This window comes from Carassius auratus, chromosome 17 (assembly GCF_003368295.1).
Source record: "Carassius auratus strain Wakin chromosome 17, ASM336829v1, whole genome shotgun sequence".
NCBI lineage: Eukaryota > Metazoa > Chordata > Actinopteri > Cypriniformes > Cyprinidae > Carassius > Carassius auratus.
The window spans coordinates 5,665,536-5,682,833 of NC_039259.1; the positions used below are offsets into that span (position 1 = coordinate 5,665,536).

The 17,298-nt window shown below is 35.1% G+C and overlaps 1 protein-coding gene across 2 annotated transcripts in view; it reads right to left on the reverse strand.

Moving 5' to 3' along the window:
- Positions 1–2,946: 2,946 nt before the first annotated feature.
- LOC113117033 (leucine-rich repeat and fibronectin type-III domain-containing protein 2-like) overlaps positions 2,947–17,298 on the reverse strand; it is a 140,363-nt gene continuing 126,011 nt past the window's right edge. For both annotated transcript variants that reach the window (XM_026285399.1, XM_026285400.1), the window contains 2 exons: positions 10,385–11,780; positions 2,947–5,794 (listed from right to left, as the gene is read on the reverse strand). In XM_026285399.1, coding sequence (XP_026141184.1) covers positions 4,828–5,794; positions 10,385–11,760 — 2,343 coding nt within the window. In that variant the 5' untranslated portion in view covers positions 11,761–11,780 and the 3' untranslated portion in view covers positions 2,947–4,827. The remainder of the gene's footprint in view (positions 5,795–10,384; positions 11,781–17,298) is intronic.

The window sequence follows — 17,298 nt, forward strand, 5'->3', positions numbered from 1 at the left end:
AGCAGAATATCCTGCTATTTTTACATAGTATAAATAGAATCTAGCTATTTGCAATTAGTGTAAATAGCGTCTATCGCTAAGAAAATATGCTATTTTCACTTAGTGAATACCCCCCTACGCGTACAGCACCACCAACTTAAAACATCTCCCCATGTCCCTGACTGTTTGCAAAGATTATAACTGTGTGAAGTATTGATAATCTTATTATCCTACAGATTACATGTGTTAAAGTCTTATTCTATGTGCTGGCCTGCAAGAGTCTCCTTCCTGGTAAGAAGGGCAGTGCTGACGTGAGTGGACACTCAGGACCCTGATTAAGCATTGAGCAGAGACCTTGTTCTAATAAGAAGAGAATAACTGGTGTTCATGCATACCCTTTGTCCAACACGTCATTCCCATTTTAATCTCTCCAGCTGCCAAATTGAAAGAGTACAGCATTTCCTCTTAGATTTCATATCATATCATGTATTTTTCATAAAGGTCAATAATTTGCAGACAAGGTCTTTTTTATGATGATATATTATTTCTGTCTTTCTTTTGTGCTGTTACAGTTACCCTACAATTAACCCAATAAAACAGTTTCCATCACATTTTGAAATGCTAATTTCTAAGTACTTTAAATTATTTAAAGGCCTTTTAGTAAAACACTCAAAAATTAATGACTTAGGTTGTGGTACAGTACATGTGTTATTTTGGAGTAAAAGCCTTAATGACTTTTAAACATAATAATAACTTTTATTATTATTACTTGATTATCCATCAGGTGTCAGAAAAAAATAATGTAAAAGAGCTTTGATCATAAAACTAAACACAATTTTAATTTCATCTTACTAAAACATCTGATTGAACAATATATCATTACAATTGTTATGTATATGAATTTTATATTAGTATGCCATACTATTATAAAAATCTCATTGTTTTAAAATTAGTTACAAGCTATAACAATGTTTTTAGTTGGCTATATATATATATATATATATATATATATATATATATATATATATATGGCCAAATAAAAACATTTTTATAGCTTGTAACTAATTTTAAAATTAGTTTAAAATAGATATATATATATATATATATATATATATATATATATATATATATATATATATATATATATATTAGATATATATATATCCTGGGTTGTGTGGGTTTACTACTGAGCCAGTAGAACAATCTTTCAATAACAGCCTCAGCCTCTTTCAGAGCCTTTATTACAGAGTATTAGATTCACAAAACAATCTGCTCTGAAATGTGCCACACAAACCATTAAAATCAAACTGAAATAATCTAGGACCTTGTTAAATGTACTGTAAACTTCACCTACTCCTACTCTTTCATAATGCTGGAATCATTCAAAATGATGCACTGCAGGCACAGCATCAAGCAGACCTATTTTTGGCAGAATGTATCTACTGTACATGTTTCTTTTATAGATAAAAAATTAGCGTTAAAGAATAATTGCATTGATGCTAAATTTACTTTATTACCTCACACAAGGAACAAAACATTTTTTGCTGTTTACTTTCAAATGAAAGGACGTTTAAAATGATGTTTTGGATTGGGTTGGTTCCAGAATGAAAGTATGTTTTCATAATGCATATGCTCCTTTATTTAAAATAGGATGAAAGAAAAATGTATTGTTCCTAGCTAGATCTCTTTAAATAAGCATGGACCATGTTAAATAAAATGTGCAAAGCTTAAATGAAACTCAATGGGAGGTATATGAGGAAGCAGACATAATGTATGACAAGTATGTTTGATATGAGATTACACGTCATGGAAAGTGTGCACATCTCAGTGGGCCGCATGTCATATTTTAATGTTTTATGACTAAAACTGACTACACTCAATTCAGTTTCATGTGTACCCCGTGAGTTCCTTCATCTGATCTTTGAGGATATCCCCTCAGAGTAAATTTTGTTAAAAGTACATCTTGCTAAAACTATGTGCACTTTTTGGTGAGAATGATCCCCAACTGAAATGACTCAAGTCAGACATGACTAAGACAAATTATTCTGTTTGAGAACACCTTGAGGTAGAAGAGCAGATACAGTAAGCACACGCACACACACACACACACACATGCACACACTCACACACTAATAAAAAATACTAATAATTCTAGGAGGCTGAGAATGACAAAAAATAAATAAATAAATAAAACAGACAGTTGTAAATATTATGAATTCTGTGTGTTTATCTTGTTGTAGCAAAATCTTTTGAACACAGAAATGGTTTAGAATGATTTAGACTCTTTTCATTTTTTCCCTACAACTCCAAGTGAAAAACATGACTATGCTGCTTCACATTTACGCATATGTCAGAACAATACGTTAAAGCACCTTCTTTTTTTCTGACCAGGAAAATAACATGATCACTGTACAGAATACCATCATACATTCTTATATAATTTTTTATACAAAAAAAATGTCATAGAAAGAATCATATATCAAGAGCAGTAACAAATTATAAACAATAGATGTTGCAAATCTAGAATGTGGCATAAATGTTTAGTTATAAGTAATAAATTAAGAACTGTATGTTGTGTTTGTTTATCCATATCTTTCTGTATATTATTATATAACTGTAATCAAAACCATATACAGTGACATTGTATCAGACAAACGAAAAGGCAATGGAACTGTAAGCTTTTCACAAAATAGAAAAATAAAGATTTTTTTTTTTTCAAAATAAGAAAAATAGACATGTATGTTATGATCCTTTGGGTAAAACTTCCTAGGAACACCAGATCTATAGTACACACTTAACAAAATTAAATAGCTATTTTGATCTCTGAAATAGAATTTAACACAGGATTGGTTAGAGATTTTTACAGACAAGTTAAGATCATTTATTTAAAAATAAAATAAAATAAAATAAAAAAATAAATAATAATAATAATAATAATAATAATAATAATAATAATAATGTGTCATATTTAGGGACAAGATAAAGGAAAGGTCACAGAAACCTGACCTTACAAAATCCAATTCTGATTTCGAATTGCCTGCCTCTATCCCCCCTCCCCCATGCAAGACAGTAACAGTATTTAGTTGTATAGCCTTAATGTTTACGCCTGCAAATATACTAAAAAATGCACTATAGATATGTTCATAGAAAGTATCACCACATTTTGAAATTGTGAAATCTGAGATAATGACTATACATGCTTCATCAAGGTCTTTAACATTTTCTTTTGTCGTTTAATAATCATATAACCAACACTTTTCTTCCAAATCAACTAGCACTGCACTAATACCAAGAGAGTCCCCTTGGAGCAACCTGAGGTTAAGTGCCATCGCTCAAGGGCACAATGATGATAAAGGAGCTCAGTTTTTCCCCAGAAATTAAGCTTGCCACTACCATTTGGCACTAATGAAGGTTTCTACACAAAGCTGTGATCCAGATCCTGTCCTAAATGTCTTTTGAAACATACTGTCTAGCATAACACTCTGACCTATATTCCTGGCTTAAGTCTTGAGGGGCTTGTTGTGGAAAGTACAAAAGTAAATCACCAACACTAACAAACTAGTCTTAAAGAGGGAATGGATACATAGTTAAAGTGTTAGAAAATGATCATTGAGAGGGCAATTACCATCATTAAAATCAGGAAATCATAATCAAACATTATTTTGAAAGCATGTTCCAAGGGTATAATCATACCCTTGGAATATACTTGCGAAATTTAATTTAATCAGTTATTCACATAGTCATATAACATGGTACTTTGAAGAATACTATTGTATTACAGTGGTACCATGTCTAAAAAATTGTTATGTATATACCATTTGTAAACTTTTTTTTTTTTACTTTTACTTTTTAAAAAGGGTAGACAAAAGGGACATCAAACATATTCTGTTCTTGGTTGGGTGTGCAAAGTATTGGTTGGGTATTTCATATGTAGTAAATATCTCTTTTTGTATAAATAATATGTAACTCAAACAGACTGACTTTTACTGTGCCGTATAAAATTGCAGTGATCTGATCAGACGACAGTCAGCTTTAAAACTCTGAAACTAAAAACAAATGTTACAGATGCACTGATAAACTGAAAAAGAGGCACATAATGTCAAGAAACATCATAGACGATTAGCAGATTGAATTTGCAGATTTGATTATGGCAAAGAAATCATTCAGAATTTTAGATTTGTATTTCTCTTCAGTGTAAAATATCTATGACAGGCTGTACTGGATTCTCCAGTTGTTCAGGAAAAATGCAGGGGGGGCAACACTAGAATTTACTTAAAAGAGTAAAACCGACAACAAAAGAAAATAACCTACAAAAATTCATTACATTTGCATTTTTTTTTTTCACCTTCTAAATGATGTAGTCCTGTCTCATGGGAACGTTTGGTCCATTGTGATGCACATCCACTTAGCTGAAGAAAATCCTCTTGGCAAACTGCAGTGCACAGTCGGATAAATTCTCTCTTTTATTCCCCCTGCTTTTCTGAGATACCCCCGTATCCCTTGTTCTTGGTATTTATTCATATCTGCTTTAATGTTTGAAGGCAACTGGAGATATCCTTCATCCAGCTCTCAATAAACAGGGCCAGCCCTGGCCTCGGCTGCTCGCCTAGCTCGGACACAAATCTTTGAACTTCTTTTGGATCAAATGAACAGAAGGACAATATTGACATGGGAAAATCATGCATTACACTGACATGGCCACTGCTGACGTGTCTTTTTATTACAGCCATTTGAGTCCTTCTTGAGGTCATATGATGCAGCAAGTTTGTGTCTTTTTCACATGACGAGTTCAGAGAATGGTTTGTTTTTTGTTTTGTTTTTTTTGGCAGAGCTAATCCATTATCGCTGTCAGACTGTACTCTCCATAACCCATTCAGAGCTATCAAACGTTGGCTTATCCCCTTCCCCCTCACTCTCGTCGCACTGCAGGAGCATACCATTGACCGAGAGACTCCTCTTAGTCCAAATGTTGCTGATGCGTCGTGGGTAACTAAGGCACTGTGAAGCACCAAAGTCACCCATGTCAAATGAGTGGCTACGCTTGGGCTTGTTCTCTGATGGCAGCATTACAAGCTTCCCAAGCGTGGAATCTCCCCGGCCTAGCAGAGGCTCCTTGTCAGTGGGTGGTCTCATGCCCATCGCCATGGTCCCTGAAGAAGATGGTCCTCCCGGATCTCTTGCGGGAACCCTTAAGTCCAGAGAAGCAAATGCCCCAAGCAGGTTATCCAGGTTTGGCCGTGCCTTAGATGACGACTGCTTCCACCTGTTTGGCAAGGTGCTAGAATCCACATGTCGGTTGAAAGACTCAACTTTCTCACTTCCAAGGGAGTCAGCCGAGGAGGATGAAGAGGATGAGATGCTACTCTGCAAGGAGCCACACTTAAACTCCACCACTTCATCTCGCATCACCACTACAGTCTTTGAAGCCTGCGGTGTAGGAGCACCGTTGTTTAGTCGCTGTGTAGCCTGTTGTCTCCCATTTGTCTGGGAGTAGGTATTACTCACCGTCACCAACTTTGCAACCTGCAATCCACTGTTTACTTTATAGCGTACCATAAGTATGACGATAAAGACCAACAAAGTGGCTACGATCACTCCACCAATCACCAAGATCATGGTTCCTCCTAAAAACTGACTGCGCAGTGACTGGCAGCGGGGGTACTCGTCACGTGTCTCAAACTGCACACAACCCACTATGTTCGTCGCAGTGAGTGTGGTGGCGGTGTCTTCCCAGATGGCCAACACGCATAGGTCATACTGCATCCCTGGCATCAGGTTGTTGACCAAGAAGGATTTGCTGATCGCCGGAATCATCCTGTAAACAATAAGACAAAGACATTAATACTGACTCTCAAAGTTCAACAGAAGACTAATCATTAGGTATATGCATTAGATTGAAACCAGAGGTATATCATACTGTGGATATTAAAATGCACACACTGATTGCTCATTGCTTTATTGTGGATGCAGATGATGCTCTGTGCGTTGGCAGAAAACAATCATTAATCCTTTTATTATGGTGAAAACTTAATTACTTGGAAAGCGCTGATCATATCAACCTTGGAAGTTCATTTAGATAAAATGATTTTGAAATGAGGTCTATTGTGCAGTCAATGGAGCCAGAGATAAAAAGTTGTTTTTGACAGACAGGAAGAAATGTGGGGATTATGTAAATATCACTATTTGAAAATGTACTTGACGCACACACAGCATTCTTGTCAACAATGAATCATTCAGACAGGCAAAACATTTTATTCATTTATTTCATTTATTTTTTTAATGGTAATTAAGTAAATATTGTTTCGGAAAGGGAGAAAATAAATTAATAAATTTTTTCTTTTAAGTTTCTGAATTGGTTAAGATGATAGATCTGGCTTAATAATAAAAGAAAATATTTCCTTAAGTACATTTTATGTAGTACTCCAGCACTTGACCTCCTAAAAAGCACCTTAAGTACAGAGTGCATGTAATCACAAATTATCTTTTTTTCTAACTGCATTAGCTCATCATTATCTGGTATATTCTTCGCAGATAGCTTGCAGTGGATGTAGACTGAGAATACTAATTAGAGTGCAATCATTTACCTAACTACCCTGCTCTGATAAGGTTAAGTAGTTGAAAAGGAGTGATATAAATATCTGTTTTCAGAATATGGGTAATAAAAGAAGAAAAACAATACAATTATGTGCGTATGGTATGAATATATTTCACAGTTTATTTAATTTATTAAACAACAAGCAATAATAAGAATAAAAATAAGATTATTATATGTATATATTTATCTATGCAAAATAACACATTAAAATAGGAACCACAAAATTAAAATTCTGTCATAATTTACCTAATTACTAGCCCCTAAGACTTTGTTCATTGTAACACGAAAGCAAATGCCAAGTTTTCCATTTTCTTTTTCATGCTGATTAGTAAAAAAAAAAAAAAAAAAAAAAAAAAAAAATCAATTTATGTGATCCATTTGCAGCATTTGCCCACTGAAAGGGGAATTTTCAGCTCTTGAAATCATCTGCTTTGGTATATTTCACAACTTACACAACGATATGGTATTGATTCAAAAGACTTGGACTATAGTGAATAAGTCATAAGGACAACTTCAGGCTTTTGCATTCCCAGTCTATGCACATGCATGGACAAGAAAGACAAGCATGGTATTAAGACATAAAATTTTGTGTCAAAGGAAATTAAACGGTAAAGGGGCAAATAAATGAAGGTAACATTTCCATTTTCGGGGTGAACGAAAAAATTTACTTGGCAGTTGATATGGTTCTTTATCTTATGCCTTTCCTAAAACTAGCACATCATGGGATCCTGTGTTTTGAGTTAAATACATCCTTTACCACACTAAAACCACATCTAGCAGTGCAGCCTGACACATTGTCTACGGTAAGCCTCTATGCCAGCTAGTCCATTACTCATTCATAATTGCTTTCCCATCACAGGAGAAGATGCTACATTCAGTGGTGACAGCTTTACAAGAGAGCCCAACCTTTTTCCACTCAAGCCTAGTGATTGATTTTATTTATTTATTTATTTATTTATTTTTATTGCCAGCATCCAGGCTAACACTGCTCTTCCAAGACAGGAGGAAGAAAACAGTTCTATGGATAATATCACATGCAGTTCACTAGCAAAAAGTCATTAAAGGGTCATGAACTGAAAAATCTAAAATTCCATTGATTTTCTTTTTAGTCTAACAACAACTTATATTAAACTCAATCTGCCAAAACTACAGTTTGTGGAATGTGCCACTTTATACTGTAATGGTTAGTTAACACTGCCTTCTGTTTAGACTTCCCCACTGAATAAGCCCACTGAAACATCCAGACCACGTCAGTAGGAAATTGGTCTTTTGTTCACAAAAATGTTACTGTAAATTTGTTTACAAGCAAGGTACAATCCAAAGAAGGATTTTCAGACAGATTGTAACTAAAATATGATGCTTTGATTACTATATTGAATTAACTACACAAGTGTGAGTAATTGATCACTGTGATCACTATGAAGGATGCAGGCTGTCAAACACACGCAACCACTAGCCAGTCATACTGGTGGGCATTTACTTCCAAGTCTACAATCCACCACAGCTATTCATATGTATATACTGTATATATATATATATATATATATATATATATATATATATATATATATATATATATATATATATATATATATATATATATATATAGACAAGACAATGGCAGTTCATAACCCTTTTAAGTAATAAAGAGACACCAGAAAATGAACAGTCATACTCATTCTTTGCAGATTATGTTTTTCACAAGTCAGGGAAACCAGATACCCTAATGCTTATGCACAGCCTTTCATATTTAGGCAGTTTGATAGGAGAACCAATCACTTTGATTATAAACTGCTGTAGATCATGTAGATATAAAGAAAGAGAAGAGAGCTGAAATTAAAATCAAAAGAATAAAGCATTTTCTAAAAGCTCCTGATGCCTCAGGCTTTTAATGGTGATGACCATGATGGTTGTATTATGCAACGAAAAAAGCCTAGAGGTAATAGGGATTTATACATTTTTTATTGTATTTTATTTTATTCACACAGAGAAAATGTTGCATTAGATTAAGAGATGGAGAAATAATAATTTCCACAGCTAATAGAGTTTTATTTTAATAATAATAATAATAATAATAATAATAATAAAAGTGTTTGTTTGACTAATACAATTTTGATTTATATATTTATTAATTTATACATTCATTAATGCATTTATTTATTGTTTAAAAACAGTCTACATAGCATGTTATTATAGTTTTAAGCATACAATTGTAAAAAAGGCTTGCTTCTATTGCAAATATATTTAGCTTACACTTTATGTTACAGTGTGTGTATTTACAGTGTAATTACTAGGTAAGTACTGGTATAAGGAAGCTATATGGGTTAACTCAGGGGTTGGTTTAGTACAGTAGTTCTTACCAGTTATTGTAAGTGCAATAATAAGTACAGAGACTTAGAACAGGACTGTGAACTAAAATGCAACCAATATATTTTCTAGAGGAAGAAAATAAATACTAACACATTTTTTTTTTTTTTTATTCATTTATATATTTGTTTGTTTGCCTAAATACTCCACAGACAAGGAGGAATATGGATTATCAAAGGCTGTACAAATCTATTACAAAATAAATTTAACCAGCTAAGAAATGGTTTTAAGTCTGTTATTTCTCTTTTGCTGTAGTGTGTCAGTAGGAAATATCAGTTTACATTTCCAAACATTCATTTTGCCATTAATTGCAATAATCCAGTGAGATTTTTGTTTGCACAATGAGTCTGCCAACAGCCTGTGCGCCACACAAAGATCTGATCTCATCATTATCCAGTCTGTCTGGAATGACACGAAGCATAACAAGATGCAACAGACTAATCCAGAAGAAAGGATAAGGATGTCTCTAAGATGCTCCAAGAAACCTACCTGCAAACTACAGTACTGTTAAAAGTTTTAGACCTTTGTGTAAAAATAAATAAATTTAATAAAATAAAAAAATGCTGTAAAATGAGGCTGCTGTCAAAACATAATTATCATTATAGATTATAAATGAAATTGTAAATGTCATAAATAGATTTTATTTATCAATTAACTTATATTAAATAAATTAAATCATCATTTTATGTGAACATCTTTTGCATTTAAAGCACCTTTTGCCCTGCACTTGAAAGTAGTTTTTTAGGTTGCTTTGCAGGGACGTCTCTTGAAGCATCTTGGAGACATTGCACAGTTCTTCTGGATTTAGTCTATATCAGTCTGATCTGTTTTTACATGTCATTAAAGACAGACTGGATGGTAATGATGAGATCAGATCTCTGTGTGGAGCATTGGCTCTTTTATTTGATGACTGGATTATTACAATTAATGGCAAAATTAATGTTTGGAAATGTAAACTGATATTTACTACTCACACACTCCAGCAACATATATAAATAACTTAAAAACATTTTTAGCTGGTGAAAATTTTAGTGTTCTTATAATTTTGGCCACCGCCGCACATAATTTGTAGGTAACTGATTCAGTAAAGGGTAAGTGTGCCATTATTGTCTTAACTATAACACTCAAAAGAACACCATTAACACATCTGAAATAGGCTTGTGTGCATGTGACTGGTTGATTAAAAAAATACAAAAACAATGTCTAGCATAACTCTTATCATAAGTGAGTAACCTTTTAAATGTCACTATATTTACCATCTTCAGTGTTAACCTATTAAACATTATCTGCGTAAATGAATTAAATTCAATTAACTTACAAGACTGAACTGAATTATAGAATACATCATGTATCTTTAAATCTAATGATAAGGGCAGGTGAAAGCAAAAGCCTAATTAGTGTGTAGTTTGGTGGTTTAAAGGAAAATAAACATGGGATACTTGCCTATAAATCAGGACATCATCCTCCGAACAGTTGTATTGGAGCTGGTACATTTTGACTTTGGGTGCCACTTTGTTTACAGTCCACTTGATCAGAGCAGAGACCGCGGTGACCTCTGACACTGACACTACCTGTTCTGGTTGAGCTTTGGTCTCCCCTTTACTAGTTTTAGTGGAGCTGGTGATGTCAGACAGTCTGGACTTTGGCTGAGCTGTGCGGTTAGTTCCATTGCTTAGGTGGGGGAGTTGGATGATGGAGAGCTCAATTGAGGCTGTTGATTCTCCCGCAGCGTTTGCAGCAATGCAAGTAAATGTCCCATAATCCTTAGAGGTGGTGACCATAATGTCTAAAGTACCATTTTCATACACTGTAGCCCTGGAAGAGTTACTAATTAGTCGGTCATCTGGAGCAACCCAGTGTATGAGAGGCATAGGGTCACCCACTGCCTTGCAGCGTAAACTGGCCGTCTGTCCCTCCAGGACCAAAAGCTTATGGGTATGTTGGGTAATTAATGGTGGTTCACACACAAACTCTTCCTCTCTCACATACCAGAAGTAGCGACCTTTCAGACTAGGAGGGGAGGCGCATGTTTCCATATCGTCCTCTCGTTCTAAACGGCGCAACCAAAGAATTTCACAGTTACAGTGAAGAGGATTCCCGCCAAAGCTGAGAGACAGGACCGGGGCAAACGGCGTACTAACAACACTGGTGCTCTGTGACCGAGCAAAGATGGGATCTGGCGGAAGCTTCTGGAGACGGTTTGATGTAAGATCCAGCCTCGCCAGCTTTTCAAGATCAGTAAAAGTGCCTTCAGCTATGTGGCTGATGAGGTTGTGGTCCAGACTCAGCTGGTGTAGGTTGAGCATTTTCCGAATGGCCTCCCAGGGTATGCCTCGCAGGTTGTTGTAGGAGAGGTCTAGGTCCTCCAAGGTGAGCAGCAGGTCATCGAAAGCTTCTTTGGAGATATGAGTCAGTTGGTTGTTGTTTAGGATGAGGTGTTGCAAGTTCACTAAGCCTCGCAGGGCATCAGGGCCCAGCTCTGTCAACCGGTTACTGTCCAGGTGCAGCGAACGCAAGGTTTCAAGATCCACAAAGGAGAAGGGCTGGATGAAGCTGATGGTGTTTCGTGACAGTGTGAGGTCCACAAGGCCCGTCATGTTAGTGAAGTCCTGCTGTGTAATTTTGATAATGTAGTTTCCTCCCAGGCGTAACTCCACGGTTCTTCTGTCAATATCAGGGGGCACGAAAAGCAGACCTTTGGATGGGCATAGTGTGCCCAAGGACTCTGACAGGTTCTGACAAACACAATATTTAGGGCAGGCGGTGGTCATCATCACTGCACATCCCAGGAGAAGGAGGCTGCAGAGCACTTTGTCCATGATAAATCACAAGCAGGGACCTGAATAGACAACAAGAATAAAAAATAAATAAGTGGTCAATCCTTTACGGCCATACAAACAACAAATGATTTATTGCCTCTGCAAGGACTATCTGATAAAAATAGTCCTCCTTTTGAGCAAATTTTGGTCCACATTATGAAACAGCTTATGCTATTAGAGGCCCTTTTTGCTATCCCCATACTACTGTCAGAGCATTCAGAAGATACTGAGGTATAAAATATGTTTTATAGTTGCCGAAGTGTTTGACGCTATGTCCGTATGTGCATACCGCAGTAGCCTCCATATCTCTGACACAGAGAGAACAGATGACTGCGCTTGCCCTCAGACAACAGCCCATAATTCCCGTAGACATTTGTATCATCAATTCCAAATATACTCAAAACTTAAATCAATTTTAATCAGTGCGCTGCCAGACTGATTCTCTAAAGGTAGGGCAGGGTTGGTAGAACTGTTTTAGTTGTTTGCAAGAAGGAGAATGGGTGATTGTAATTTCCAGCTGAGAATTAAAGGATAATAATTCTCTCAGCTGGCAGCACTCATACAATAAATCATCACTGTCTCATCGATACTGTAAATTTATGTCTTCTAAGATTCCTATTAACCCCAGTACACAGAGTTCTGGATTCCAAAATTATGAGGAACAGCTTATGAGTTTTCAAGCACATCTTGCTTGCTAGCCTCAAGTTTATTGCATCTATCAATATAGCTCTGAGGTGAAAGCATGCAGATCAGAGTGTTTGGAGAAAACAGGGAGTTGGGTGAATGACATTGGAAACTAGACTGAAACTCATCTTAGAAAATCAGCAAGATTTGTGCGAAGCGTAATACTGTGATTTCCCTAACCATGTAATCAAAACTGTCTGCAACAAATAAATAAATTGTTGCATAAAGGGGATGGATATTTCATCATGGAATCAGCTTTTGGTTATGCCAGCTATTTATGCCAGGGATGATTTTTTTCTGAAAAGCAAATTAGCATAACATGGTAAGCAATTTTCTTTATCAGTTACTACAAAAACCTAAAAAAAAAAAAAACTACTGGCACATTAATATACAATGACTTTTAATTTTAAAGTCCGGAGAAATGCATTTATTATTATTATTATTATTATTATTATTATTATTATTATTATTATTATTATTATTATTATTATTTATTGTTTTTTTATTATTATTTTTTTACAAAAGTTTTGAAATGTGGAAAGAAACTAGTAGGAAATTTCCCAGTAAACTGAAAATGTGATACACCTTTTCTAGTCTTGTAATTTCTAGCTGGAACAGACATCTTGCAGAGAATGACATTTTTTTTTTCATTTTCTTTTTTCATTTTTCTGAGCAGGAACATATTTTCTTTACTTCCCTTCTGAGCATATTGCCCAACTATCAATTTCTCATTCTCATAATTTAATTATCAGGAAATCAGATTTTTACAAATTTATGAAAAAGCAACAATGTGTCACAGTCGTGTGTTGATGGCAGCATATACAATGTCCCAAACCCATTTACACTTTTGCTGCATCCAATTTCCTATCTGTCTCTATTTTATTGTACAAAAAATAAAAAAGGCCATAAGTAAACAACATAAGAAATATGCACATAAGAATACAAAGTACAAAAATCCAAAAAATACAATTGTCCAGCATATGTAAACTGTGCGGAATAACACAAATTCCATTTAAATGAAGACAGGAGGAAGAATGTTTAACCATAGGCATTTTCAACATTTCATTAGTGTTATGTTGGTTTGAATGTATGGGCACCCAGTATTCGATTCTAGAAATATACCCTATGCAAAATAAAACTTAATTTCAATGTTCATTCAGGACTCACACTGCATAGAATTGTAAAGTTATAAGAAGTGTTCTTGGGACGAGGGGGTATTTGTCATTTTTGACAGCTAAAACCTGATTAGGCTGAAAAGAGCTGAAGCTTGCCCTTTAGCAGGCCTGTATTTCTGAGGTAAGTTTCCTGCATTACCAATTTTCTCATAACTGCTTGTCAAGCCTCATCTTTATTCATTCCCTTTGCAGCCTGCTAATGGCACAGCCATCAAACACATATATAACAATTGCTGAGGAACACAGCCCTCAAGAACATTGCACATATCTGCATTTCATCCAAATCAGACGGAAAAGAATGGAATGGCAAAGTGGAAAGGAATTTACTTCATCAAATGAGCCAAATGTCTCGGCTCGTTTGTTGGAGGGAGTGTTTAAATGAGCTTAGCCTGGTCACTGCTAACTTCAAGCAAAAAAAAATATATAATAATAAAAAAAAAAAAAAGATCTAAGGATTGAGAAAAATCATAGAACTCTCTTTTTTTGTCACTTCAGCAGACATTAAGGCCAAAGAATCATAACTTTAGTAAATGAAAGCGTGTAAGAGCACATCAAAAAGTCTTTTATCAAGAGGAGTAGGTGCCCATGAAGCAGCAGGATGTGAAAAACTACAGAGACGACTTAACATCCAAAGGCGAGGTAAAAGCTTAGGCTTTGCAATCATACAATGCTAAAACGCAAGATGAAGGTAGAGCTACCATGATATGGAGGGCCATTTACTTGAGATCCAGTGGAGAGCTCCCCAGTGCAGATGCCTGATTGGACATGGGCTAACCATTATGATATCTGGCAATCAGTTTGACAGTACTGCTCTGGAATCATGACGTCTGACTGCATGATGGATTCTGCACCTGACATAATATTTGTGCAATGGTCTAAGAAATTTACTTATTTATTTATTTACAGTACACAGCCATCTTCTACTTTTCGCCATTTAAATATAATAAAAATGCAATGTTGTTTCTTCTTCTTCATTTATTTATTTATTTTACAACTATTACTCTTTTACATAGATTTTCAATTTGATTAATTAACAGTTGTTTAACTTTGATGTGATTAATTAACAGTATATATATATATATATATATATATATATATATATATATATATATATATATATATATATATATATATATATATATATATATTAAGCCGAAAAAATTGTTCTTCTTGGCACATTTAAGTTGCATATGCATGTGTATGTGACAATGCATGTATGAATAAAACTTTATTTTTTTATGTTATTTTTAATCATAAATGTTTTAAAATGACGAAATATGTAGCCAAGTACAGCGTCCCATATTCAGAATTTGTGCTCTGCATTTAACCCATCCAAGTGCACAGCAGTGAGTAGTGAACACACTCCCCCCACTACAATCCTTGCCGGTACAATGACTCGAACCCATGGCATCTGGATTACAAGGCAGACTCTCTAACCATTAGGCCATTATCGCCCCACAAAATCATAAGATTTTTCATTCTGACTTGCCAATTAAAAGTTTGCTCTAATGTGCATTTATATTTGCTCTTATTTGCATGTTTCTTTGACACTTTGAGCTTGCGAATTACCCATATGCTCTCCGACAGCACTCTAAAATTGTGCAGAATGAAATCCCAAGTGAAGAAACACATACATTTCTTGTGAAACCAACATGTACAAGCACGCCAAGTTTATGACTTAATCATTCTTTACTCACAATGTCTTGGTCTATTTAAAGAGCAGGCTTCGTCTTGAACATCATTGCAGGTTTATGAAAATCATTTCATTATACAATAAATGTCATGCTGCCTTTACGCTCTGCCAATCATGTTCTTAACTCAACACTTCTATCCTCTTTTAAAAGTCCCTACTCTTTTTTTCAAAACTCATCTGTTGTCAAATGGAACAACAAAAGTAGAGGAGAGTGTGGTATTTGAGAGGTTATTAGAGAAAGGTCTCCTTCAGTAGACTAAAGAAGAAAACATTCCTTGAGTCACAGAGGGATTGTGAATTGAGCAGTATTTAAAACATAAAGGTTTTGTTTAATGGCACCATTTTTTATAAAATTAAGAGGATATTAAAAAAGTGTAGCAGAAATACACATTTTAGTGTCAAAATTTAAGAAAAAAAAAAAAAAAGTTGAACGTATCTACTCTGTAACTATGTTTCATTTCTTTAACTTCAGTCACACATATATTAAGGTTTTTGGATGTTACATGACTAGAAAAGCTCTAGGATTGACAGAGGGGCTAATGGACTGCTTTTGGTCTACATGTACTAGCCTCCATTCCACCAGAGATTATTGTCAGAACAATTCAGTGCACTGTTTCCACCAGAGACATGAAAGCTGGAGGAAGCTTGGTGTTACCTGAGGTAATCTATGCTCGGAAGCTCTGGAGATAATGGGTAATCCTTGTGAAGTATGAGCAAACTACTGTAAGTAGCTTTTGGGGTGAACGTCTTAGTGCGGTGAATACCTTTTCATTCTCCACAGCTCAAAAGTCTTTGGCAGAATTTTACAGTTAGAAATAAGATTCACATAATTGCATGAATCCATGTGCTCTGTGAAGACAGCTTTGAACTGCTTGGAAGGTTTTATTTTTATTTTTTTTTGCAGTACTTCTATGTCTCATTTATTAAAAAGCTATGCAGAAACTAAAAGCTATTACTCAAAATTGTATAGCAATTCCTTATATAAAACTAAATATTGTTAAAGAGCAAATATATATAATTAATTATTTATTTACTTTTGATGTGTGTGTGTGTGTGTGTGTGTGTGTGTGTGTGTGTGTGTGTGTGTCTATATATATATATAAGCAAACAACTTCAGATTTCTGATCCCCTTTACTAAATGCAGAATTATTGTTATTGCTGTGGATATTATCACGTATATTACTTGCTTTTTGTTCTTTCTCTATTATTATTGTGGATTTGTTTTTTAAAAGACACCACAATTAACAAGTCTTTCAAAGTTATTACAGCATTATTGACATAGTTAATTTGGTAAGTTTATCTTAAGTAGAAATGCTTACTTCCATATAATTGCTAATACAGCAGCCAGTCCAAAGTTGTAGCAGTGTCCAAATAATAAATAAATAATAGTGCAGCTTTTAATCTTTTAAACAGTACAAACTGTATCATTCTAATGAGGATTGCTTGCTTGTGAGAGGGAGGTAAAACAGAATAGACTCTCTCCTCAGTGCTTCCATTTGGTTCTCTCAGGTCATTTAGGCAATAATTCACACACATTGCCTTATATAAATCCATATCCAGAAACTTGACCCATCATATTTTACTCTCAACCACCATTCACTCAAACAACAAATCCTCATCCCCTCAGACATCTCATCTTCAGCACATTGGCGTTCTATCTCGGTGTTGCCATGCAAATGGTCTTCTTGCCCCTTGCTTCCATTTATACCCTGTGCCAGCATCTTTCATAACAAGTGCACAACAGAAAAGGTCAGATTTATTAAAAGCTCTCTCTATGTATATGTTCACCCTCCCTCTCTTCTTCTATCAGTGTAGTCACATCCCCGGCTGCTAATCATATTCGCCTTTACACACAAACATCCTGTATCTCCCATTCCTTTGATTAATGTGCAGACGACACAGCGTCATTTTAGTGGGAAGTGATGAAAGCCCTCAAAAGGAAAGCAGAGCGCAGCCAAAGGGGAGGGTGACAATGGGTTTATTTCA